The sequence below is a fragment of the Streptopelia decaocto genome, assembly GCF_964273445.1.
Source record: "Streptopelia decaocto genome assembly, chromosome: 5".
In the NCBI taxonomy this organism is placed as follows: Eukaryota; Metazoa; Chordata; class Aves; order Columbiformes; family Columbidae; genus Streptopelia; species Streptopelia decaocto.
Window position 1 is genome coordinate 39,919,844 of NC_138659.1, and position 27,842 is coordinate 39,947,685.

General features: G+C 42.6%; 2 protein-coding genes across 2 annotated transcripts; both read right to left on the reverse strand.

Moving 5' to 3' along the window:
* Positions 1–4,313: 4,313 nt before the first annotated feature.
* On the reverse strand, positions 4,314–21,849 carry NRBF2 (nuclear receptor binding factor 2). The gene is made up of 4 exons (XM_082053362.1): positions 21,663–21,849; positions 8,614–8,698; positions 7,014–7,054; positions 4,314–5,858 (listed from the first exon to the last, which is right to left on the reverse strand). Exons 1-4 carry the CDS (start codon positions 21,714–21,716, stop codon positions 5,142–5,144), a joined length of 897 nt encoding a protein of 298 aa, XP_081909488.1. The 5' UTR covers positions 21,717–21,849; the 3' UTR covers positions 4,314–5,141.
* LOC309439937 (protein zwilch homolog) lies at positions 13,374–16,687 on the reverse strand (the record flags this gene model as incomplete). The annotated part of the gene is given in 7 exon segments (XM_082053129.1): positions 13,374–13,711; positions 13,713–13,902; positions 13,905–14,018; positions 14,021–14,195; positions 14,199–14,507; positions 14,511–14,581; positions 16,651–16,687. Coding segments are annotated over 7 exon segments (1,149 nt in total). The 3' UTR covers positions 13,374–13,458.
* Positions 21,850–27,842: the final 5,993 nt, after the last annotated feature.

The following is a 27,842-nucleotide window of genomic DNA, read 5'->3' on the forward strand; positions in this document are numbered from 1 at the left end:
TGTCAGCTTGCAGAACAAGAATATGAGGTACCATGTTATCTGCTACCTTCCTATTGAGACCAAGCTCTGTCTCGATCTGCTGTGCTCTCCATGAAACTCTTCCTCTTTTTCTGTCCTTCAAAACCTCATGTCTCAAAATTGTCCAAACTGCACGCCCTGCTCACCACACACCCCCTCCTTCCCTCACCCCTTTCCAGCTCCTTATCATCATCTCCATCTACTGTGCTGCTGTAAATGACCACAGCAGTTTTCTTCCTGTTGTAAGTAATTGGCAAACAATAAAGGGCTGCTATGGCCTATAGTATTTCAGCAAGGGTGGCGGGCTGTGGACGTGGTTTAGCTGAAACAGCAGTTACTGGATTGCTGGACATGCTGGCAGTGAAACTGTGGTCCCCATTACGCAGGTCAGATGTAGGGGGTTATAACAATCTGTTTTTAAATTCTATTTATTCTACTCATACAGCTTCACAGAAGTCACTCGGATCTGTGTGTGTAAACCGAACCCCCATCTGATCAGCGCTACGTTCTCATGCTCTCTGACCTTTTCAGTAGGTGGTAATTTTGTTTGTGCCCTCTCCTGCTCTCACAGCTGACAGCCTTCCCGCCCCTAACTGGGAATTTCCCTTCCTTCCTCCTTCCACAGCCATGGGCGCCCGTTCTGCCGCTTTCCCGCGCAGGATGCCTGTGCTCTCCCCCATATCCGCACTGGATGAGCTGCCGTGGCTCTCGTGACCCCAGCCCAAGCCTTTGCCGTGCCCTCCCCTCCTGGCCCCCGGCTCCGCCTGGCTGTCAGCTCTCCGCTGTGCTCCTGCTCCCCACCTCTTGACCTGCGCCTCGTCAGCAGCCCTGCGGCTTCTCCTTCTCCGCCTTTGCGTTCCCATGATACGTGTGCCCCAGGAGGGCAGGGGAGCACTCGATGGCGAGGGGGCTCCTCCGGTGCAGTGTCCTCCGCCACGCTCCTTTCTTTCCATCTCAGCGGGGCAGCCTAGGAAACTCTGACCAGGGAGCAAATGATCTGCAGCGTTCGCAGCACACACAAACTAACCTCTGCACGTCTTCCATTTGTTCTCGTAGGGTTTGAAAAGGAAGTTAGGATCTATACATAGCTAGTAGGAAAATCTTGCCTCACAGCAAATCAAATCCATGTTTTACCTGTTGCACACAGTTGCATTTTTCATATGGGCCTTTCTAAAGCAAAGTTATAGACTGAAGGATTTTTACTGTTATGTTTCAAAGTGAACATTTCTGGTACCTTCCAACCATACCAATACAACATACTCTCAACACAGATGCCTGTTCCTTTTTCCAGTCCCAGGGCATGTGGTTTTATCGTAGCTCTGTGCTTCCTTAGTGGAATTAAAGAGAAGGGTTTAGTAGCTCTGAGGCAGGAAATCCTGTATTTTCACAGCTCTAAGGATTTCATATTGTTTGATCTCAGTAATACCTTCACTCCTGCAGCAAATGGGCCTGAGGGAACACTTGAAATGATTACAAGACAAAAAGCCTGGGTAAGTTTACGCTACTTCTGGTAAAACAAACATGGGAGAGAGAGGAGGTGCGAGTAAAGACGGCCATAGCTCTGAGTCTGTAGGGAGCGGTGAACTCCTTTTTATATAGTTGAACTCCATGGGCCACATACTTGGGCTGAAAGGTCTGGCAAATGGTGTCCAGCCTATACCTGGTTTGTGGCAGCCACACTTACTGCTCTGATTACTTCTGAACAGTTCTACCAACTGATTTTGTTTCCCACTGTATTTTAGCCCAATTCAGTAAGGGATTTTATCAGGTGTTGCAGCTGTACTTGCTTTTCTCCACCTATTTAGTGAGCGAGCCTGCTTTCACAGAACCATAGAATAGCTCAGGTTGGAAGAGACCTTGAAAGCTCATCTGGTCCAGCGTTTGGTGGGAAAGGCAGCCTGGACGGGGTGTAGTCCCCACCATGGGAACAGGTCACCAGCAGCTGCAGGTGTCTGAAGAGCCGCTGCTGACAGGAGCATAGCAAGGAGTTCAGGGCCAGAGTTTCTGAAAATGCAGTCAGATGAAGAGGTCACAAGATCCTCTTTTCCCTGAATATAAAACCAAATGTAAACCCCAACACTTCTGTGTTTTGTATTTAGTTGTCTTTCTAAGTAGCAACTGGTGGTACAGTCTGCAGATTTTATTCTCAAGAGATTCCATGTTGCTTCCCAGTTGACCTTCTTTAGTTTCTCCTGTGGAGATATAGCCAGAGCTTGGGTAATTACAATGTCTTTTTGCAAAGCATATGTTGGCTATATTCAACAGAGATAATATATTTGTGTTCCAAGACGAGTGGTTTCTGTGGTAAAGCAAAGCCTACGAATAGAAGTCAGTGTCTGTCCACATGTTTAAAATTGGTTCTTGGTGAGACGCTTTGAAATAACAGACCACAGAAGTTTTTAGTTCTGTGCAGTATAAAACAATACAGATCACCCTCCCTGCCCGTGGGAATTTTTCCATGTACAGTGCCAGGCTTTGGTTACGTGCCCTGTGACCACCACCAACTTACCGCTTTGTTGTTGCTGCTATCGTTTGTGCAAAATTGCTGCTTTCTGCCCGGTATTCACATCATTCCGCTCTTCCCGTTATTCTGGACAGGCTCGGGGAATGAGCCGGATAACGTGTGGATGGCGAGAACCAGCCGCTGGTGGGGAAAGCGGCTCTGGAGCCGGAGCCCGCACGGCGCGGGGGTCCCACCAGGTGGCGGTCGGTGGCCGCCGAATGCGCGGCCTGCGGGGACACGGCGGGGAACCCCCTCTGGTGCGGGGAACCCCCTCACCCCCTCTGTGCGGGAGACGGGGGAAAACAGCGCCCGGTGGGTGGAGAGGAGCGTGGTAGAGCTGGGGAAACAATAACGCCAGCTAAGCCAGAGGTGCAGGGAAGGAAAACCGGGGGTTTCTTCTTATCATTTCACAATGCCAGAACTCAAACGAGCTGAAAGGCAATAACAATTTAAACCTATTTTAAACTGTTGGGGCATAAACTAATTGCTGACAGACACTGGAGAGGAATGGCCTCAGATTTATAACTATACATCCGTAAAACTTGTCCTCTAGTGGCGAGTATTCTCTGTACAACCTTGCATTCTCTAAATGGACTGTGTAACAGCTTAGCTCTGAATTCAGACTGAAGAATTCCTTACTTACTGCTCCTAGCCTGTTAAAGGGAACGTCGCACCCACTTTCCTTCCTGTGTCACTCATGGGAGTGGGAAGCTCTGGTGCCAGGCCACGCTGCCTGGAGTTTGATTTCAGCAGCAGCCACACATTGAGCAGGCAGACTGCAAGAACAAACATTTGCATTGCAGGAGAGGGAAAAGTTTTAACACCACTTTCAAAAGTGCCCCTGCTTGGCTGTCTTCCTATAGAGGAGCTTCCTTCATATCTGGGGCTTTGTTTATGCAGCTATATATGAGGGGACATTTAAAAACAGGAGGCAGAGTTCACAATTTCCCTACCTCACTGCTGCAGAATCCTGACTCCTCAGCAGAGGTGGCTGCAATGTCTGTAGCAAACAGCCCTGGGCTATCCTCCCTGGCAGTGACGTGGGAGAGGTGCTTAAATAATTTTATTTCCTTCTTGTGAGCACATACCATTTTCTTTGCTTTACCTCCATGAATAGAAACACTGTGCTCCCCTGCCTCATCACATGTAACAGCCGGTCAGGTAGGTGACGGTGTGGAATGTAACGTGCCCTTCCGTGGAGCAGCGAGCAGGGGCTGACCTGGAACAGGTCACCTCACCACAGCTTTTCTGTGGGGCCACCCACTAAACCCGCTACAATTCAGCACAAGCGACCTCCTCTGATGAACCTGTCTTACCTTTATAGGCTTTTTCTAGCCTCCAGTCCCTAATCTCCTTCAAGTGAGCAGGTCTACAGAGGTAAGGGGAGAATTTGCAGAGCAGTAAGGTGTTCTTGCTGCACTTCTGGTCTATTCTGGAAGAAAAATGTACCCTTAGGAAGCGAGCTTACCTTGTAACAGCACAAGAATAACTTAAAATGGGGTAGTTTGCAACACTTAACACTTTTCATTAATCAGTAACAGCTGAAGTTAACTAATGCCCCCACTACACACTGCAACAGGCCATGGGGCGTATAGTGCTTTGCAGGCGTCAGCAGGCAGCGACCAGCCACATCGCTGCACGTATAGGCAAGGCCCTCAGAATTCAGCCCAGCTTCCCTTATTTGCTGGATGATGAACACAGAAGTTCAGCTGTACATGTGTACTTACACTGTTAGTAGGAATCTTAATTTGTTTTTTATACTCTGCAACATTTGTAGAGATTTAACACATGCTTAGTGTCAAAACACCTAGTTTTTTATTTTCACATCCTTTTTGAATCAGGTTAAGCTGTAAACAATTTATTTTTCAATCGAATACTGCCAGCTAGAATGACTTCCATTCATGCATCACTGAAAACAAAAAGGGTATTTTTCCTTAAGCATAGACTGTTCTTCTTTAAACAATGTCACTTTATACAGAAACCAATAGCTAGATTCGATGCACCCTGATTAGTTATGTAAACAGATAACCCCCCAAAAACACCTCGTCAACAGAACTAAGAGGTTGGTTCCTTCATAGAATGGAAATTAAAATTTCTCCTGACTTGAGGTTAACATGCGCAGGAGTATAGAGCGTGGCACATAAACCCATCTAGGAGGTGTATAAATTGCACTGTATCTGAATTAACAAAGTTATGCATAATGAAATGCACAGTTTAAATTCATGCTAGAAAGCATTTTTCAATATGACGTGGCAGCCAACTGGCAACCATAACAGTCAGGTTCTGCACCATCATTTATGGCATTATAGATAACTATTACATATAGCATACTTTAAAACCCTGAAGGATTGTGTTACTTGAAACATTCTCCAGGCAGTCATTTGGTATGAAACACTGGGAGAAAGACTGAAGAGCTTGCCATCTTATACCGATTATGGTACCTTTAACTTTTATGAAGTAGGTCAGATATGATGTGTATTTCACAGTAACAAAGTTGCTTTAATGCCTTTTCTCCAACAGTAGGATTGTGTTAAGATGTTTCTGCCCTCAGATCACCATTGTCCTGGTGGTTTTCCCTTTTCTTAGTGTGGGTAACTACATTGAGCACTTTTCCTGGTTTTTAGCTATTCATCAGTCCTTTCAATATATCTTCGGAGAGTTCCAGCAGAGGGAGTTCAGGGGACGGGATGTCCAGGGGGGGAAGGTTGGGTATTGGAATGTCCTTTGCCTTCCCAGCAGCTGTTGCAAACTTCTGCCAACTTGCAGCTGAAGAAGCAGTTTCTGAGTGTTGCTGCAGACCCCACAACTCTGACTTCTCAACAAAGTCAGCATCTACATCCAGCTCCTTTTCTACTGGAGATTTTTGGAGTCTAGCTCTTTCTGCTTTTAACTGCTTATTCTCGCTCCTTAATCTCTCATTTTCTGCTACAAGAAATTCTATGTGCCGTTTCAAATCTGCAATTTTGGTTGCCTGCTCTTCTATTATTGTTTTGTCATCTTTTGGAGCTTTACTCCCAATACATGCTTCCACCGGCTCCTTTTTTTTCTGAAGCAGAAATAACAGTGTATCTGGGTCCCTGTCAAAGACACTCTGAATATCCTGTGGATGTTTCTCTGCGGAAGGGCTGTATCTCTGAGTAACAGGAACCAATATATTTTGATCATCAGAGTCTTCAGCAGATGGCTTATGAGAAGTCTGAAGATGTGCAGCTATTTCCTTGTCAGCATTCTGCTGGGCCTTCAGCTTTTCCTCCCTCTTTGCCCTTTTCCACCTCTCCTGGATGAGCAGTAACTGTTTCATGTGACTATCCCTTTGTAATTCCAGTGATAGCTGAGCCTGAGTAAGAACAAGATTAAACAATTTAACTGCTGATCCCTTATCCCATCTGAATATTCATGCATGTAAAGTTACATGTACGTAAATATTTACATAAATAGCATCACAGCATGCCTGAGGGAGAGGGAGGCGGTTTTGTTATTCAGATACTCAATCCAACAGGAAGTGCTCTCCGCTTGTGCAATGCAACAGATGCAGCTATGTCACCCAAATTTGGCATAACTGCTGGTATTGCGAAGGAGTGAGTTAACCTTTAGTCTTTTTGTTTGTTTTCTGTTTTTAAGTCACTAAGCAGGGTGCAATACCTCTGAGTGGAGGTACGAGGAATTTAACTGACCTATGACCAACACCCATAAGGAGAAGATTCACTTGGCATGCACAGCCACACTTTAGCTAAGTAATACAAACTATTTGTATGCTTCTGCCATGTTATCTGTGTAGATGTATTACTAACACCCAACAATAAGCAGAAAAGTGCTCTAAGGCCAGATATGGTTCCAAATGATTCACCCATATTTAACAAAGGGGGCAGCATGGTGGAACAGGAACCACCTGGGTAAGAGGCTATCATTTTTCCACAAGAATGACCCTTTGGAGGAAAGACAGATGTTCGATCTCCAAGGGTTATTTGCTTCAATAATACTGGCTAACTCAAAGCCTGATGCTATAGAAGTGCTGAGCAGACTATACTACTACATTCACAGATAGATCTATGCAATGAATAAGGAAAGGTGTAGGGCTGATATTCTGGAGATTCCCCCAGTTGGGATGAGTGAAACCAAAATTACAGACTGTAGGTGAGATGCTCAGCTTTGTGTCTCAGCAAAACAGCCTAAGTGCCTCACAGCAAAAGGTAAACATGAAACTAGTTTTATCACCTCCTTAAAGATGTCTTGCAGACTAGAAACCATTGTAGAAGAATCCTTGGATGGGTTAGTAGTTCTCTTGTCCCTGCTCCATGTAAACTTGGAAAAACACTCAAGAAAGACTGGAAGCATTGCACTTCTAAAAACTCCTGGTGCAGTTGCCATGGGTTCAGCAAACTACGCAGAGGCTAATGCCCAAGAGGGGTAGGAAGAGTCAGGGCACAATATGACACACAGGCACACAACAGAGCTATGGCAAATTCCTGTGTCTGCTGCATTTTGGTCTCACCTGCTCTGACTGGGTCAGCTTCATTGCGTCTGTAAGGTATGCTGCAGAAGAAAAAATTGATAAACACTTAAGACAGGGTTACAAAACCTGAACATTTCCATAAAAATTAAGAAAGGGCTTCAGAGCTTCTGTAATTTGAATCCCCACATAAAAGCAGCAGTCCAGAGGCAAAGTATCTACCAAGTTACAGTGGTTGCAAATACCTGCTATTTTTCAAAAGTCTGAAAAAATTACTGTAAGATCATGTAATACACCCTACACCCTTCCCATGGCATCCTGTTGGCTCAGCTTGTTCCAGTTTGTTTTTCAGAGGAAGACAGCAGCCATTTCTAAAAAATCTCAAAACAACTTTCCCATGAAGGGAAGAAACACAGCTGGGGACCAGACTTTTAACATACAAGCATTTTAAGAGAAAATGTGGTAAGTGAAATCCTCTCACTCATGGCACACCAGTATTATGAAGTCATGCTTTTAAATTATATTCTTGATTAAGAGGTATAGTCTATAGTTCCCCACCTTTTTCATCAACGTGCTGGCTTAGACTCAGAGCAGCACTTTAGACTTTGAGCATATCTTGCTAGTGCTGAAAACGACAATGTATAAGAAATTCTTAACCATATTTGGAAGGATGTAAGATAATGGCATAGAATCATCAGACAAAGAAAAGCAAGAAACATGCAATGCAGTTTTGGGTTTTGTCTTGGTATATGAAGTGAAGGAAACCAATAAGAAAAGTCTGCCTATTACAATGCAAATGCTCTCCCTCATTGCTTTGAGTATGCATAAATACCAAAGAAATGATCAGTTTCTCATTTTATGGCGTTTTCTAGTATTTATGAATGGCAAGTGAGAATGCCTGGTATCTAGGTTATGATGTTCAGAGTAGCCACTATTTTGTCTCCACACAAGCCCTGTCACTGGAAATGTCCTACTTATTGCACCAATTAAGATGTCCTCTTTCTTCTTCTGCCAAGCAGTTGCTGCGCTGTCAGGCAGCTGAGGGACTCCAACACAAATAATTAAGCATGACTAGTTAAATGGGCAGGTAAGAGCACGAAGTCTCACTTAGGAGAGGCTGTCAGTCGCAGGGTCAAGGTCTGCGATGCAATCTGCCGTTTTGCTTGAGTTCTGAGAAAGCTGAGTTCATCACCTGTTCTGAGCTCTATTGATTCAATCATTAGGACAGGGAAGTAAGTAAACTTTTGTAAGCAAATATTTGTCTAAGTATTTGCTTAATCAACAGAGAAAGCAGGTGACTTCAGCTATGAAAGCAGCGAAGAAAATACAAAGTGTGAAGTGAAACTGGGTTACAGCAGGTCTCCAACTGCAATTCGTGCAGGACACAAGGTGTTGTGTCCATCTTGAGTCAAGAACTGCCTTCGAAGTGACAACCACCCCCAATGAAAACAACTTTGGAAACGTCTGACTTTAGCCGCTCATGTTAGAAAAAAGTTTCCAAAAGGATGCTTAATTTGGGTTGAAAACCAAATTCACATTTTAAGAACAAAAATTTTGCAAGTAACTAGATATTCTATTTACATGAGGCACGCAAATCCAGAAATTTATTTTAAGAGCTGGAACGTGAGAAATATCTACTCACCAGCAGCTTTTTTGTGACAAGAAATTGCTTCTTCATATTTCCCTGCTGCCAACAAACGGTCTGCTTTTCTGCTCTGCTGGTGAGCCTTAAAATAAGAAGAACATTACATTGATGAGGGTTAACTGACAAATAGTTATACCCATTTTAAAAGTACACCTAAGAAACCTGTACCAATTCCAACTCTCAGGCTTTTAGGCTCAGATCTCCCACTCCCTTCCAAGCTTTGTAATTTGATTTCTTCTTTAATACTACCTTTCAAGAATCTGTATTGTACAGGTAAGAAGTGAGGTTGGTTAATGCAGCAAAGATGGTGTGTACACAACAGAATCCTTTTGAAGCTGCTCCTCAGAAAGTACACATTCTCCTTTATAGGCAGACATTTAGTGTAGGCGTGTAAAAAGACCTGTAGGCCATAAGAAGTTATGAGAGGCTGTAAGTATTTAGGACCACTTTATCTGGCAGAATTCAAGATATCTGAATTACGCTACAGCTGGTTTGACATTTTCTGCTGCCCCAAGCCCAAGAGGCCTTGCCTCTTGGGTGAAGAAATTACAAATGATCTTTGGATTTTATTTTTTTTTGTTTGCAGCTTACACCAATTAATGGAAGTGTCACAGCCACGGTTAAAGATATCAAAGTCACATTGTTGCTGTACAACAGTTAAGTCTATACTACTATTTGTAAGCCACTAATATAAACTACTAATGTAAACTACTAATGTAAACTAAGGATGTTGCTGAAATCAAGCAACTGATGCAAGTATTTGCATATGTTTTAGTGAGAAACAGTATTGCATAACCAGCACTGCAACATTCATGAAAGCAAGTCTTTTTATCATTACTACAAGACATGAATTTCATGGTACTTCCTCCAAGACAAGCTGTGTAATATAAAAAGCTACAATCACTAACTGGCAAGACTGTCAGTAACACAGACTATTCACGACTGCTTTACTACATGTTGAGTTTAAAGTAAACAGACACCAGGTACCGGGCACTGACTGTGAAACAACAGGACACTTATGACTCTGAAGAACAAGTTTGCCTGTTTCTTTCTTTGGGGTTACTGTTTCTCAATAAAGCCTTTACCAAACCTATACTGACTGAACCTGCAGGGGAAACAGAGCTGAAAGCCTTGAAATCTGCCTCTCTAATTCTGCTTCTGACACATACAAATTCTCTATTCTCTCCCTTCACTCAAATAAAAGCATAAGACACATCAGACTTGAGATGTTCGATGAATATACATCACCAACTCAATTTAAGCATGTGCCAGGATCAACATAAAAATGAGTGCATTTGTCCATATCCTAAGATGTTAGAGTGGCTGGTTCCCTACAGGCCTTACGGAATTAACACTTTTCTAGTCTCCTGAAGCGTTGGTAGAGGCATCAAAGGTTAGATAATCCAAACAGGACAGTAACACAATTCTATCAGAAGTAACATGATACTTGTACTAACGCCCACTTAAAAAAATAAGTTCCAAAAATGCAGGGCTATTTGTCACCTTTGTCCTCCAAACTGACTTATCACCTACAGTGTTACAGTAACTTCCATTTTCTACCAGAATTTTAGCAGCTCTGACACCACAAAAGAGAATGACTTCTACAGAAAACACTCTTTTGGGCAACAGCTGTTCTTAAGCAATCCCTGACAGTTATATCACTGCATTTAGACATTTGGCTTTTCTAAAACTGATTTCACAGGTTCCAGTGGAGTGTTCTTAAAACAAAACAACCACTAACCACGGCTCCTTGACTCTTCACAACAAATATTTTGGTTATATTCTTCTTCTTCACCTCCATTCAATCCTCAGAGCACTGACAGCATTCCCTGTTTCTTCTGTCCTGAGGTTAAATAATCTCAGAAGAGGAAGTGTCTTTGTATTGGAAAAATCATCTATTTTATGGCCTTTTTCCATGGACTCCTACAAACGACATATGCCAGAAAGATAAACTCATTTCCCCCAGGAATGAACAAACGGTATCAGCTCATCTGGAGCCATCTCCTTGGTTATTCATGGCAGCTCATCCAGTTACAAATTAGCTATGTCAAGGACATAAAAACACCTGAGCTAGCTCCTTGCAAAACAATTCTTTTTCAATATATCAGTACTGGCACAGCTGCTTCTACAAACTGGCTGGGCAGGTCTAAAAAAACAGGGCAAGAGGAAAGAGGTTAGCTCAAGACAGAAGATCTAAAGAAGCAATTCAGCAAGCCAGGGGCCTGGCCCTATTTGTTAGTTTCTACCTATAAGAATTTGAGTCTGTTTTCACAGGTTATTTTCATATGTTTTAAACTACTGGAGCATGACCTTACTAAAGCACTTAGGCACATGCAGAACATTTGGGGACAGTCGGTTGGTATTTGATTGAGCAATTAAATTATTTCCATTCTCAATTAACTCCCAGTGAAGCGGAAGGGACTCCGAAGAAGTTGTGCTAGACTGTGAATAAAATTAGGAGAACACCAGTCTGGAGATGCTAGCAAAAAGAAAAGCTAGGATCCTCTAATTGCAAGGTCAAAATGCCTTTCTTGCTTGACATCAAAATACAGAGATGTCAGGCCATCTTAATCCGATGCAGAGCAACAGACTTCCCCAGTGGAAACAACAGAAACTGCAGCAGAGAAAAATCAGTTTCAGCACAGCCTTGAGTGAGAAAACAAGGTGATTTGCAGTCAGTTCAGGGGGTGGCATTCCTTATTTTGTATGTTTTCCTGCCAGCTTGACAAGGAAATATTTGCTCATTTATTCCACCCTGTGTTTGTTCCAATTAGCTGACTGTGGAAGACCAAGGAATTTCTCCCTTTTTCAGAGTAGATTATTCATCATTAGCAGTTTGAGGAAATTACTGGTGCTGGTTCCCCGCAGCAAGTGATGAAGCTGCAGCAGAAGTACTTGGATGCTTAATAGCCATGTATCATGGATAAGCTTTTATTTCTTGTCTAGTCTGCTGGTTTATTCTTAGTGCTCAGTTACACTTAGCCACACAGCATCCAACCATTGTTAGCAAATCTATTTTGAACCTGGAGTAGCCTGTATCCCATTATAAAACTGGTAATGGAAGAATTTGTCCTATATTATACAAAAAAAAAAAAAAAAGTGGCTCTCAAGTTTATCCTGGTCTGATGTCATGCTAGAGGAAGGTGTTTACACCAACAATTCTGGAGCTGCTACGCTCGTTCCCAACAGATTCATGCAGGACCACTTTGACTTTGGCCCTGCTGCTGGGATGATTACAGAAACAGATGCTGCATAACTGTAGTGGGTTTATATATCTGATTTATCTTTCCTCTTCCAGGTGCAGTGCTGGAAATGAATGTGGAATGTGGTGTAAGAATAACTATCATTTATTAACTATCTATGGAATTGAAGGGGGGAAGCAGGTCAACAAGTACTTGCAGATGTCCCTCCCAATCCAGATGAGCAGGATTTCCCAGTAGGCAAATGGACAGGTGTAACAACTTGGCTCTTGTAAGAGGAAGCAGGTGTGAGTGAAGGATGACCAAGCTATATAGCCTCCTCACCTTGCTCTAGCATATTCAGTTCTTAAGGGATTGCATGTGACTTACTGCATCACTTGATCCACTCTGGATCACCTACAGAAGCAGGTAAGCTAGACAGCTTTCTTCAAAATTTCCAACTGTAGCTGAGATGTTAAGGGATGGCACCTGCATTTGTTTGTATTGCTATTCCAAAGAAGTGTTCCTATTTGATTCTCCATCCAGCTATTGCCTATGTAATCTCTGAGCAGCAGAATTTAAAAGAAAAAAATATCAAACAGCCCTGTAAAGCAGCAATGCAGCTTTCTTCTTTACCTAGAGGCTTCTTTAGCAGCCCAAAAATTAACACCCAGCTTGTTTTTTTTTTCCCAATATAAACTAGACAATGATGTGACTGCAGGCCATGAGAAACTAAGCCAAAGGGCCAGTTGCCAGATTTCTTATTACTCCCTCAAATGAAAAAAAAATAAAAATGCTAGTTTTCTTTCTAGAGTCTGTGCACCATTACCACTTAAAGGATTACCACCGTATGATCCTAGCTTCAGGTGGGGAGGAAAAAAAGAAAAGAAAAAAAGCTGCTGCTTTTCCCATATGATTCTAGTTGATGGCTAGCTAGTATAGAAGGAAGAGTAACAGAAAAAAACCTGTTCAATTCTACCATATTTTGAAAAGGTAGATATAGTACTACTCATTTGCAAATAGGATAAGTCTACTATCCTCTCCTAGGAGCAGTAATTTGCAGCAGTCCTCCTGTAGCTGAGATGGATAGTCTTCTGGATGTTTTGGTTCTCCCTGTTCCTCTAATGGGAACAGCTCATCACTGGACAAAGCCACTTGCACAAGACATTAAGCTTACAGCCACTTTTGTTTGTTGTAAGGGACTCTTCAGAAAGCAATATATTTTAATATGATTATGAAACACACATTACAGTGCCTTAGTTGCTATAATGAAGTTACAAATAAAGGCAGCAAAACCCAGCTGCTAAAATGATGGGGCCTGAGGAAAGCTAACCGCAAAGAAGTTGCTGCTCACATCATCCATTTTATGCTACAGACTGTAGATGCCAGTTACCTTTGCCAGAAAGGATCAATACCTATGCTCTCTAACTGCTGAAAGCAAAGATGAAGGTATTTTTTTCAGAGATGAGGGATCTCTTTGGGGATCTGTTTCCTTAAGGATGTAGGGGCATTTTTCAAATATGTATATGGGAAAAGGGAAGAGTCGGACATCAAGTGTTCCTTCAAACCACAGTGTTTCCAGATGTACTGTTGGGACATAGATAAAACTGATCTTTCCCCTTTACTGCACCTGTCTAGTGCCTGCCTGGAGACTAACACACAGCTACATGAAATGCACCTGACTGCATTGGGCCAGTGTAATAAAATACATTCCTTCTTCATGGCTTCTGTTAACTGTGGAATCTGAAAAGAGACCTGTATTATTTGACGTCGTATGTTCAACTGGAGAATTAGTACTAACTTGCCATGTTGTTTTAACCTCCTTCGGACCTTGCCCACTGCTTATGTCCACCTTCCATATTTCTGGGTGACCATTTTGACAGAAATTCTTGACAAGTGCTGGTCTGATGGGCAGCATGCTTCTCATTCAGAGGGTTTTCCTTATGATACTTCACGCAAATTTGTGTCAAGAGGAAGAGGATCTCATGTTTAAGATGAAGGAAGACTGTAGAGCTGACCATTATTTCCAGCATATGGTGAAGCTTCTGAACACGATGAACTTGTTCATGTAGATCAACTGATGTGGAAATCAAGTAATCCAAGTAGTTAATGTTGCAAGTTCCTGGCCTGTGAAAAAACTGACATAATCCTTCTTCATCTTATCCAAACCAACCTCCAAAAGCATCTGAATTGGAGTGATGCCACTGAGGGAAACAATATCTTTCCATGATAAGACAGTTGAACCAATTTACTCAGCAAACTGCTACTGCCTTGATGAATCCATGGCTGTATATCACCATGTGCCAAGGATTTTATGATCAGTGTCAAACACTCTACCAGCTCCTGATAGGAACTGATGCTTCTCATTCTGCACCACAATTGTTCAGCAAAATCCAGGTCTCACTCACTGAAAATTGATGTTATTGAACTGTCCACTGCAGCAGTGTCAGATTTGATTTTCTCTGTTGCATTCCTGTTTCCAGATGTACAATATCCATCCATCTTCCTCTTCAAATCAGTCAGAAATTCCTGGACCAGTTCAACAGCTGATTCAGGCTCCAAAGGCTCAGGCCACTCAATCACACCCATCTTCAAACCTTCAGCCAAAGCAAGGAGGAACTGCAGTTCTCTGTACACCCAACAGACAGGACTTCTGGAGTCTCCAGACTCCAGCATAATATTCAGCATGGCAGCTAAAGTTACAGGGGACGTCTACAGAATCTTATCTACAGTATTCCATGTCATATCAACATATATATTGCTTTCAGAGTCTCCAATTGTGTCCTCTATTGAGGGAGCTCTAAGAAGCTCCAGTTCTTGTGTCCAGTTCTGGGCCCCTCAGTTCCAGAAGGACAGGGAACTGCTGGAGAGGGTCCAGCGCAGAGCCACAAAGGTGATGAAAGGAGTGGAGCATCTCCCTTATGACGAAAGGCTGAGGCTGCTGGGGCTCTTTAGTTTGGAGAAGAGGAGACTGAGGGGTGACCTCATTAATGTTTACAAATATGTAAAGGGTGAGTGTCAGGAGGATGGAGCCAGGCTCTTCTCAGTGACAACCAATAGTAGGACAATGGGTAATGGGTGCAAACTGGAACACAAGAGGTTCCACTTAAATTTGAGAAGAAACTTCTTCTCAGTGAGGGTGAAGGAGCCTGGAACAGGCTGGACAGGGGGGTTGTGGAGTCTCCTTCTCTGCAGATATTCAAACTCGCCTGGATACCTTCCTGTGTAACCTCATCTGGGTGTTTCTGCTCTGACATGGGGATTGGACTGGATGATCTTTTGAGATCCCTCCCAATCCCTGACATTCTGTGATTCTGTGGAGTGCATGTTGCATTGCTTCCATATGGTACCAAAGAGTGCTAAGTATCTTCTGTGTAGATGTTTACAACAGCAGGCCACAAAGGGTGGGATGAGGTGGTGCACCATTGCTCCTTCCACTTCACAAATATTTGGTCAGTGCTAGACACAGAAGTCTCTTTCAAGCCCGTTCTTAACAGGAAATTGCAAATTTAGAAAGGTTTGAAGACATATGTCTGCATATGCATTGAAAAATGGAACTAAGAGAGAATTCAAGTGGAAAACAACCTGAGAGGTCCAAAAATAAATTATGGCCATATTTTTTGAAGTGCGATCATGATGAATAAGACTCAGGGTGACTATGGAAAAATGCTTGCATTTACACTAAAAGTGAAAATAATAGCAAGTTCTACTGTAACACGCTAAATAATAGGAAAATATGTGCCACTAAGCCTAAAGAAATGGTAATGTGTAGCTTTATCAACAGAACCAAGCCTCCTTAAAAATACTCCTTGTATTCTGTAGAGAAAGGTAGAGAGAAGAAACAAAAAATGGCAGAACTCATTGTGGCTGCTCAAGCAACACCACTAGCCACATGCTATCTCAATTTTCTGTCTTTGAAAGGTGGTACTTAGCAAGATTGACAGAACAATGACTCAAATGTAAATTACAGGTGAGTGTAACTACAGAGCAAAACAAGTATGCGAAATGCTCATGAGAATGTATTCTCAATATTACCAGCCTCCTCACTTTGTATTGAACTGTAAATATGTTGAAATTCAACTTGCTTGTAAGCAATACTATTAGAATTTAAATAGATGGGCAGACAAGGAACCAGTTGTTTAGGCAACCAAAATTAATTCACCAAATAGCTCTAATTGACTACGTGTGTGTTCCCAGCCTATTCCAAATTTAAGATAAAATGGTTAGCCTGAGCTCCTCACCATGCAAATACAATTAAGAGATCTGGAATGACACCAGCTCGCATTCACACTGCTCCTGTTAGGTGAAGTCTTCAAAAGCCCATACAGGAATACTGCAGTTCTTTCCTTGATCACCTGCAACTTCATTAAGGTCTGTTCTCCTTTTACCTAATGCATAGTCAAATCAACCCCATCCTCTTCCTTTTCATCCGTTTAGTACGATAAAAGCATTAAATGCTTCAGCTTGCCTGTCAGAGCCATTTTGTCTACCTACAGTTCTCAGCAGCTTTGGTAATGCTTTTCTTGTTCCCATATACAGTGTTGCAGCTGGCACTACACAAGCCTTCCTAACTGGAGGTTATGAGCTAAATGAGAACAGTCCCACTGCCCTGATAATAAACAAAAGCAATCTCACTCCTATATGTAGCCCTAAACCACATGGCTCAAGCTGTTACAGCCACTGAGCTGACCCTCAGTAGGGATAACTGAATCAGCACAAGAAATGGTCCAGTAAACAAACTATTCCAGGACTGACAATTTCAAATGAGTGCAGCAGAAACACTTCAGCCCAACTTCAGTCTCTTGCCTCCCTGGGCCTCTGTGAGTCGGGCCTTTCAACTGTTGAGTACACTTACTCAGAGCTGAACTGCGTGACTCAATGACACACATCATGCCAGCGTGACGCAGCGGAAAGGCACTGCTGGTAGGTACCCAAATGGCACAGATGCCAGTGAGGAAATAATGATTCTGTCAACCACCCCAGCTTGGCTAATTATGTTCTTGACTGGGAACAAGGTGTTGTATGTGTAACATGCAACTGTTTTCTATTGTGCTTTAACAGTGGTTATATGACTGAATACAATGCTGTTGAGCTTTTCTAAGGAGACTATTACTGATCTGGCTGTTGAGCTGAGTATCTGATGCATCACCTCAGTCACTTTACTCAGATATGCTGCTGCCTCTGAGGGTTCACCTCTTATATTTCCACCACCATGGTAAAAACAGATTTTGTGTTAGGCATGTGTATATAATTATATTTCCACTTTTACTACCTAAAAGCTTGTTTTCTCTAGTTTGAGTTCAGAACTGAGTGCATCTGCCTCTCTTTTTTTCATTTTAGATTGGAAGAGCAAGTATAGCAGCTTTCAGATCAAGCTTTATTAGGAAAAAAAAAAAAAAAAACAAACCACAACCAGAAAACACCACCAAAAACAAACGAAGACAACAAACTGGATTTAGCAGATGTTTCTGTAGATTAACACAATATTGCTGTTTTTACAGTCAAAGTAACAGAGGTGCAGGCTGGCATTAGGTCTCAAACATATTTGCCCATGTGGTTTAAATCCTTTGGTCTCTGGTAAACTTTCATAGATGCTCCTCCTACCCTTCCATATTGTATATTTATTCTGCTTGTTATTTTGCCCTTGTGTGGATGCAGTATTTGCCTTACTTCCAAACCATTCTTCAAATAGGTAATTGATTGGCTTGCACTGGAATCGTTGCTACCAATGGCTTACGGCATTAACATTAAAAGCGTCCATTATATGAGATTCTTGCAGTACACATTCTGTTGTGTTATTTTCACTCCAGCCACTGGTCTGTGCTTTCTGGTTTTCATTAAAAAATCAGCTCTTTAGGCTGGGTCCCTAACGCTTCAAGAAACTTACAGGCAATAGATATTCGCCAGATTTTGGATTGTATTTTATTATAAACTATACAAAGTGTTATTACCTTGTAGGAAGAATACAAGATAGAGGTGGTATGTCTCCTTAGCAAATATTCTATAGGAAGATACTGAGGTATTAAAGTAAAATCTGCAGAGTTATGAAGTCCTGGGTGTCAAACTATTGAACGAGCAGCTTCCTTTTTAGTCTCTTCTTGAGGCTGATACTATTTGCCTCATATTTTTATTGTGTTACTTCTAAGCTTCTGGGGGTCAGCAGTGCACTGTTGTGCTTCTTAACTGATACCTTCTACTCCTATACCTAAGGTTAAAATTATCGCTGGATGCAAGATCAGAATCTTCTGCCTAAACCCAGATGGCAGCAGGAATTGCCCCCACAGTAAGTAGGTAGCACAGAGAAGCTCTAAACTGCACTTTTTTATGGAGTGTCTTTTTTAATGAGACTTCTTGCTTTTACAGTAAAAGTTTTAATCTGTGAAAGAATGTCCTCGTTTATGGCACTGGGTTATGCATGAAACAGGTGTTCAGCTGGACTAGACATCTGCTATATGATTACCTGCCAGTGCAGGGACTGCACTTAGTCCACACCAGTTTTAAGTTCTACAGCACAACCTACATATTTTACTTGTAGGGTTGAAGAACTGGCTTCCTTAATAGTGAAAGCATAAGGATCAGGGTTTTAACCCATTCTTTCAAGATTAGATGATGTTTCTCATCTGCAAAGCATACAACACACTAAGTGTGGAGAGGGAAGGAGGGTATAGACAAAATGAATGCTCAAGTAGCAGGGCTGCCCCAAAATACCTTCCCATGGCCCTAACAACTCAGAAGGTGGCAGCAGATTTTGGAAAAGTTGTTTGACTTTATTCCTAAATGAAGCATCACTGAATACAGTGAATACCTTGAGGACAGCTTAGTGGAAAAAATCAAATCAGCAGTCAGTATTGTAGCACAAGCCCTAGAAAGGTTAAAAGAAGGAATTATAGGGTTAGACTTGGTGTGAGTATTTGTTAAGCATGCAATAATGGCACAGAATTTATACAAAAATATAAGAATAACTTTTTAAAAGGAAAAAAAAGGGGGTCTGAAGAACTAAACCCCAAATTCTAAAAAGATAGGTCCATTTCTCATTGAAGTCATTAGACCTGAAGGTCAACAATTAAAACTTCCATTAAACAAAAACCACGGTAGTGGTGTGGGTTGTTTGTTTGTTTGTTTTTGTTTTTTTAAACAGATCTGGAAAGCAAATCAGTATTTGTCTAGTGCCATCTACAGAAGTAAATCAGTGAATTAGGGAAACCAAAATGCAATTACACTTAAGAAAAAGAAATACCATTGATAGTTTAACCCTTTAATTAAGATCCAGATGCATAAAGAGGAAACCTGTATTTCAGAAGGTAGAAAAATAATGTAATTGAAGTCAGCAGAATACAAGGTATAGCATAGTACCTGTAATTAGGAAGGCTAAGCAAACAGTCAATACAAGTGATTAAGTGCAGAACATGTGCTACATGCTGACAGAAAAACAAAGACATTAAGATACTGCAAAACTACTAAGGATATTTTTTTTTGTCAGAACAACTCCCCAGGAAAATAAGGATAGCATCTGTGCTTTACAGTAACTAAGACTAGATGCTCAAATGCACAACTAATGAACACGTTTTACAGTACAAAGAAGTATAGCAAATTCTAAGGAAATGCCTTAACTAAAGAGAAAACAATTTCACAAAAAATAGCAAGGTGTAATACACTGAAAGAAGGAAAATGTACTTAAGTCATTGATAGCAGATAAATAAGCCTAAAGATTAGTCTATCCAAAACCACTTTGTAGTTTAGGGACTTTTTTGTTTATTTGGCTGGGTTTTTTTCCCCCCTTGTCTCTGATCTGGCATCTTTGCAAAAAGTTGTGCTTTTCTAATCCACAGGAACTAGACTTAAGTAAGAGATTTATAGGAGAAGCAAGTGAAATACATGACACTTGATAGTATCAAAAACTTAAATGAACATTCTTATACTGGAGGTTGGCACCTTCCCTGACTGTTGTTGCAAATCTGAAACTCAGCTGCAGGGCGGGACTGTGTATAGAAGAGCTCTGTAAAACTCTAGTTACTCCTGTTCGTGTCCTTGTAAAAATGTAGGCATGTTCTAACCATGGCACTGTACCCATTAAAGCTCTTGTCATGAGGAGTTTTCATGGTGCTTGACACAACCTGAAAAGACAGGTCATTTTTCTGTTTTTCTATGTAAGATGATCCATGACTACATTGTACACAGTTTCAATAAATGTTTTTGTATTATAGGATGCTTCTTAGAAGGAAGTGGGGATATATGCACAGGCAACTTCGTAACTTTCAAACTACATAAAGCAACTTTTTTCCTGTATCAGCCACTATGCAGAAGTGTCTTGACCTATTGCTCTAACAGGTGTGGTAACTGCACACTCCTACTGTGGTCAGAGGATCATCAACCAGGCTTCATTTATATTCTTGTCACTTAGTAAGTGGTCTCAGGAAGAAACACTACTAACTAGTGATATCTGTGTTGTCACAAATTTGCTACTTTCAGCCACCTACTAGTTAATATTAAATTATTATATTCTCCTTAGAAACTCATGCACTAGATCTACTTTTAAAAAGGTTTTTGCAGTATGTGAAACAGCTATAGTTTATCCCTCCTGCATTACCGTGCTGCAAGCTTGTCTGACTTTACACCCACCATATCAACAAGTTACAAAAGCTTTCTACTTCCGGGTGTTTCTTATTTCAATCAGGCTTCCAGTATAGAGAGTAAAAAGTCTGAGACAGCATCATGCAGACATACCCACAGCAGTTCTGCAACCTTGGTTCAGATCTAAATAGATCATCTTCCTGCTACACTGTTAGCCCTAATTCCATGGCTGGTCTGCAATGCCAATTTTACAAGCTTTTCTGAAAACACAGAGAGCAATCCAGAAATACCTGACTCTGTATACAGCAGGCAAGGGTCTGTCAGGGCTGACACCATGCTGGAGTAAATAAGCTTTGATTAAAAACTAAACTGACACAAGTCTCTGAGGTTTGCATGGCAATGTCTAAACACTTTCTGGATCAAACTCGTTCCTGGAGGCACTACAGCTGTGTTCCTGGTGTGCTGCTTCTGGCTAATTGGACTACTGGACCAAAGATAGTCTGCTAAGGGAATGCTCTGTGTATCACTGTATCTGAGGCACAGTCAAGACACAGCTTGGATCAAACCCACAAGGCAGTGATGAATTAACTGTCCTTGACCCTAGATCTTGTCTATGTGACAGAAACATACCAATTTAGGCTATTTATAATCCGATTAGCTTTTGCAAAGATGCATTTTTCAGACATCTGTGTTTCACTTAAAGCTCCTTACAGATTTGGTTTAAGCAGAGTAATTACCGATTTAAGATCTGAAAGCATTTCACCTTCTGAAATCAGAAGCAGCATTTAGTAGTGGGTTCTGATAAGTCTCCAAAACTTTCTAAACTCATGTAGCTATGGCCTGTATCATCTAAACGTTTCCTTCCAGAACTTCCCTTGCGGTTGCAAGCTGGCCTGGACTCAGCACCTTCCCCCCTCGCCAGCCCAAACGCACCGCTGCGCGCTGTTCGGTTCTCTCCTGGCCACCGCTTCCTCCGCCACCGGACCGGACCGTGGCGACCACAGCTTGCCCTCCCCGGGCCGCCTCCAGCCCGGGGCAGCCGCTCGGCCCCGCTCCCCCGCAGGCCGGCCAGGGCCCGGTGCGGCCGTGGCAGAGCTGGCACAAGCCCTGAACAGGTGCGGGGGGGCGAGGAGGAGCGGAGAAGGCTCTATTTGCTATTCGAATGGCGCTTCTCCGTCCGGTTACCCGCCGGAAAAAGGACAGGGGTGTCACCCTCTCCCCGCCGCCGCCTGAGGCCCGAGCGCGGCGGGACCGGCTGACAGGACGCCCCCCCTGACCCCGCGGACGCGCGCTCACCAGGTTGAGGGGCCCCTCCATCACTTCCATGGACGGCGGGGGCTGCGGGCACATGGGCGCGGAGGCGGCCTGCTCGCCGCTCCCGGTGCCGCCGGCCCCCACCGCCCGGCCCGGGTCCCGTCGCCGCTCCTCCCGCGTCCCCGCCCCGGCGGGTTGTAAACACGGCGGCCGCTTCCGCCCGGCCCGTACCGGGCGGCGCCTCGCGAGAGCCCCCTGGTCGCGCGAGACTCAGGCGGCGTCGCCGGGGCAACGGGCGCCGCTCCTGGCGCCCGCCTCGCCAACGGCCGTCCTCGCGCCGCCCCAACGGCCGTCCTCGCGCCGCGCCAACGGCCGTCCGCGGGCCCCCCCGCTGAGGGGAGAGGGGGCTCGTTCCGAGGGACCGGGCGAGCGGCCCCCGAAAGGCGGAGAGGTGGCGCCCGCGGCGGGGCACGGCCGCAACCGGGGGACTGGGGACACGCAACCGTGATTTCTTCAACACCCACCACCGTTTTTATTCCCCCACTTTTATTCAGCGCTGCGTGTGGCGCAGGTCGTCGGTCTGTAGATGCGAGCGGTTTCTGTGAGGAAAAAGGCCAGCACGGCCGTGGAGCGCGGCAGGGCAGCAAGGTCGGTGCCGGTGTCAGGTCACACAGGCGGCCAGCGGGGACAGCGAGCAGCCCTGCCACGGCAAAGGGACAACACCAGCCCCGAGAGCTGAGACCTGCCCTGCGCTGCGTTATCCAGTACGAGCAACGGTGAGAGGGGCCGGGCTGTTAATTCAGCCCTGGGCACGCAGCTTGTCACAAGGGTGGCTGGTTCCGCTCTCTCCGTGAGGGGCAGAAGGAATAGCTGTTGCTGTTCGTGGCTCTTCATTGCAGGAATTGCACTGTATGAGAGCAGGTGACAATGACAGCGATACCAAAAGTGCCATGTCACCATGTATGTGCAAGATAGTAGTAATAATTATTCAAAATAAACTTTATTGAGAACGATCAGCTAAGCAGGGCACTGAACAGCAAATAAGCTCACCAGCTAACTTAATGAGCCCTATGATACTTATCCTTACAATGTTGTGTTTTATGAAGACTATAGAGAAGAAAACTGCAATGAAGGGTACTTTCTTAGGTGCAGCTAAGGACGGCATGAGTTCTTTGGAGCACGGCAGTAACAGACTGAACAGGGAACGAGGCCAAGAATAAAAGGGGAAAGAGAAGAGGATACAAGGTAGGGGGGGAGAGGAGACACCTAGAAAACAAGAAGTAAAAAAACCTAATTAGTAGCAAGTAAATAAAGTCCAAGATTCCCTTTGTAGATGCGATCCTCAGATATGAGTGGCGTCTGTGGGTCTCTGAGGGAGCCTACATGGCCTGATACGCCATAGCTCTCAGCCATCCCTGTGCTGTGAGGACTAGCTTTGCAACACAGGAGTGCTGGGGGGAATTTTCCTTCCAACATATGTGGTTAGACAAGATAGTTTCTTCAGGCCAGGAGCTTCCAAAAGATACTTTGCTAGTTCCTGTTTTCATTTGCAATAATTTATCTATCACTTAGTTTAATTATGTATCACCAAGTCAGATCCTATGTAGTCCAGAATGATTTTGATCTAGAGCCCGCTGATTGAATAGTAAATAGATGAAGTTTTTCTGCATCGGTCATTAAAGGGATAGGACAGCCTGGGTGAAGAAAAAAGGCTACTTGGCATTCCACTGCCAGTATGTACACTCAGACATATAAGATCATAAAATGTAATTGCTTTGTTGTACCAAAATATTGTGTTTTCCTTTCTCTTTCCTTTCTCTTACACTCATGAAGAGGTAACATTTTTCATCTGAAGGAATAGGAGTATCTTGAGTCCCATCTTGACCATCCCACTTGATCCCTGTTCCTCTTCATCATGACGAGCCCTTCTCTAACCCTTAGCCCTGTGCTGCCTGGCCTTTTTCTCTCTGTTGCCGGTAGTGCTGCAATATGAAAAAGTCTGCCAAAGGTCTTTACATCTGAGCACAAAACTTTGTTGTTCAATTGTTAATGAAGTTATACTGAGTTAATATGTCACAATTTACTGATTCTCTTGCATCAGTATGTGAGATCTTACATACTTAGCTGGTTGATTATCCTTTTCTATACTGCATTAATCCAGAGGCAAATTTTTATGATCTTGCTAAATATTATGTAGGATGAGATTTTTAGATACACTGGCAGTTAAATTGCATACTGTCAAGCTGTTATTTCTAGCCACTTTACCAATTCTTTTTCATCTTTAACGACTGAACCGCAGATTTATTTTATTTTTTTGTTTAAATTATGCTGCTGATCTTTTTGTACATAATTTTTCATTTTGCATTAAATGTTTGACTCATGACAGGTAGCTGCATAGCTGTTTTTTTACTATGTGCTTATCAGTCCTCCATAAATCGTACCAAGTTGCTAAAATAGATCATTAGGTCAAACACTTTCTTAGAAATAAAACAAACTAGTTCTGATAAATGTTTTCCATTGCTTCTGCTGCTGGCTCAGGAAAGACAATTTAATTTATTGGGTTTTAAGAGACAGTCAATGTTCACTTCAAGACACTTTAGTGGAAAAAGGAGTAAGATGCTGAGCCAATTTAGCACTTGTGGAATGGTAGCTAAAGGAGTAAGGAATATTGTATCAACAGAATAAAAGTTTTAGGAGCTATATTACTGAGTCAAGCCAACGTGTTACAGCATGTCTGTTGTTCATGTAACCAGCAGTGGTCATTACTGTTCCTCCAGAGAGGCTGGCAGCAACTCTAAGTCCCTCTGGGGACTTCCCTATGTCTCATGTCATCCAGGGACTGTTAGCAGATGCTTAAATGGGCGTTTTCCTTGACTTGCTTGTCAATGTTATGTTTCCTATATCTAAATCTGATAAAAAAACTGAAAGCAAATCAAAATAAATCTGACCAGATTACTTTTTAAAATCTTATGTTTTAAAAACTGCTAGTGATATACAGGATTTGATCCAGAACTGTCAGTGTTACCATTTGCAGTGCTGTATTCAACTTATTTGGTTCCTGGTGTGATTGTTTTTCCTGATGGGTAGTAGCACATTTTGGCTTTGGCAAAACAAATATATCTTTGTGCCCTGGTACTTCAAGAAGCGTCATGTTGCCAATTCCTGAAGCAGCTGTGGAAAGCGAATAAAACCTGTAACATTATCTGTGTAGCATTAGTTGCAATGTGATATAGTGATGTTATTGCTAGTTCAAAATCTGAATTTGTATGGAAGTTGTCCTTTACTCAGAGAATAGTCTTGGGACACTTTGTAGCTTTTTGTCCGAAATTCCAAGATCCCGGAGTGCTGGATGTTATATATTCATTCCAGATGGCGTGTTCACCTCCATTGCACTGAACTGAAAGCAGCTACCATTTTCTACCAGCCTACGGAGTTGTTCCAAGAGATTTAAAGTTGCCCTCCGGAGAAAACAGAACCATAGTAAATAGTCTACTACATTATCTGTAAACTCATCAATGAAAACAGGATGATTATTTCTTTTCATTACCATCCTTTCTGTATTTTGCATGTTTTGCTCCTCCCTAGGGACTGCATGGGAATAGCATGTTGACTGTGTAAGTCTAAATTAAATGTTCGTCTAAAAGAAGAACTATTAAAATGTAATTCTGGGCAGGATGTGCCTGTCAGCAGGAAGCTTCCTAAAATACCCTATGTTTTAAGAGTGGAATTTTAGAGTGGGAGGGAAGTGTAGAATTGCTATTTACCTGTCTGATGCTGCTTTTGACACACATGATGAGCCAGCTTCATTTGACTGTCACCTCCTTAGGAGGCAGAATTCCTCAGCCCACACTTTGCTTAGCATTGACTACTTCTTTATTTGCTCTTTGTGCCTTTGCGTTTTATCTGGACTGTGCATTTTCAGTTAAGCTCCAGTTAAAGACAGGCTTCTCAGTCATGGCATTGTAGGAGAGCCCACAGAGCCTCCCACACAGTGCCTTCCTCAAAGAGAGATGGGGATAACTGTTTCTTTGAAGAAGCACTTTTGAAACAAAAGGGATTCCCCTATGCCATTGACAATTTATTTCCAACCACACATGTACAGAGCCATTGGAATGGTAGGTCTCCTTCCATTTGTCAGATTTTTCAGAGATGTGCTACGTCTCTTTGGGTTGCCTCTGGGGGAATGCCTGAGAGGAGCTGTGGGCAAGGCGGTGCATGAAGGAGGTCTTTGACAACTGAGGCTGAAGGAGCTTCATTCAGAGAGCTGGGAGGTTCAGGACAGTGAAATCTTGGAGAAGGTGTAAACAAAATGAAAATCTTTTCCTGTCATCTTTCCCCCTTCTGTTGTGTCTGTGTGGATTTTGGCTTCTCAATGTCCTCTGTGACCTTTTCCTTTATAATTTCACATGGTCAGCAATCAGAACCAAAGACCAAAAGAGTGAGTCATTAAAATGGGCAGAAAACTTGCAATTAAAATGCCTTAATGTGAGAATTTTGTTTCTGAAAGAACTTCAGCACAGCTTAGAAATCGGCAATCACAGTTTGACACTTTCCTTAGCTGCCAGAGCAACTGGTAGAATTAGAAACCAGTCAGATTTGCAGGGAAGAAAGAACTGGTAAGTTAAAAAACAAGAACATAACCAAGACCATGTCTGAATAAATTTCCAGTCATCTGTACATAGACCATTTATTGAGAAAGATAAGAAAAGAAAACCTAAATTTTCATAATCCTGATTACATGCAGAGGATTGACCCAGATGCATGATTTTAGCTGTATTTATTATATTTAAACACAATGTATGCCTTCACATGTGTTTACTGAAAAGAGGAACCACCACCATTTAAATTAAATGTGTTTTTAAATATTACTGTTTAAAAAAGAAACTATTGGATTCCTGCATACTAACAAGTAATGTATATGACTGTGGTGCTCTAGAATTAATTAGGTCTCTTATTTTAGTTTTAGAATCAAGAAGATGTTTTCTCATTGCTTGCAGAATAAAATAGCTAAATCCTCTGCTTAGATCTGAAAGTAGTTTTGCCCACAGCAATCAAACTAATATTTTCTTTATAGCTCATTCTCTCTGTAAGCTTTCTGCTGATTTCATTAGGCTTTAGATCAGGTTCCAAGTAACTAATTATATTTATAGTGTGATTTCTTTGCTCAGTACAACTAATTTAGGTGAAGGAGTTGGTGGGAATGGTGAAAAGCTAACTAGTATTCCTTTGCATTACTTTGTCCAGGTGCAAGATACCAGGAAAAATGTTTGGTTTTTATATTCATAAACTCTCAGTATTAAGCTGAGCAGAATCTTTACTATTTTCAGTATTTTGTGAGAGCATAATGATCAACAGTTAATATACTGTCTTTTTCCTTTATATTGGCTAGGGATGACATATTTCTGACAGCAAAAATGGGGGTCAGAAAGAGCTGGCCATTTGCAAGTGCTGCTGAGGACTCAAACTTGGGCATGCGAGGATGTCCATGTTTTTCACTCATGTTCCATTGCTCCAAGTTTCTTCCTGACATTTCTTAATACATATTCTCTCTTACATCTCTGCTCTAAAGCCACCACCCTCCCTTTCATCCCCATCCCACCCTTACCACAAATCCCCTCTCACTTATAGCCCACAGGCCTGCCCCTATTTCCCGAACTCAGATCAGCTGCTCTACTCATGCTCATCTTTGACAGGGCCAGTGCTGCATCATTGCTTCTGTTACTGCCTTACTAAATGCTGTCACAGGCAGCTGAATAATGCTTCTCTCAGCTGGCCCTATCCACAAAAATAAAAGACCCTTCAGCTTTGGTTTCTGGGGATTTAAAAAGCTTGAACAAAAGTAGGTTTGTTTAGCGGCTTTACTTTGCTAAAGGATATGAAGATTCTGTTCTTGCATCACTAGCCCCGATTCCTTTCTCTTTTTTAAACTGGTTCTCTTATCCTGACTCCACAACTGTGTTTCTTTACCTGAACAGAAAATTATTCTCTTGCTTGCCCATACAAATATCCTATTTTTCGAAATCCAATGAACATCACATATCCTGAGTACTTATTCAGAAATTTTCTGGTTTGTTATGGTTTTCCACTCTCAGACTGAAATGCAAAGAAGCAGGCCCATTTCAGGTTGACTTTCTGACAAGAGGTCTGGTATTTGACACAACCTTGTAGACTACAAGGCTGTGTCTTTAAAAGCTGGACATTGATTTTATCAGAGGAGTATAG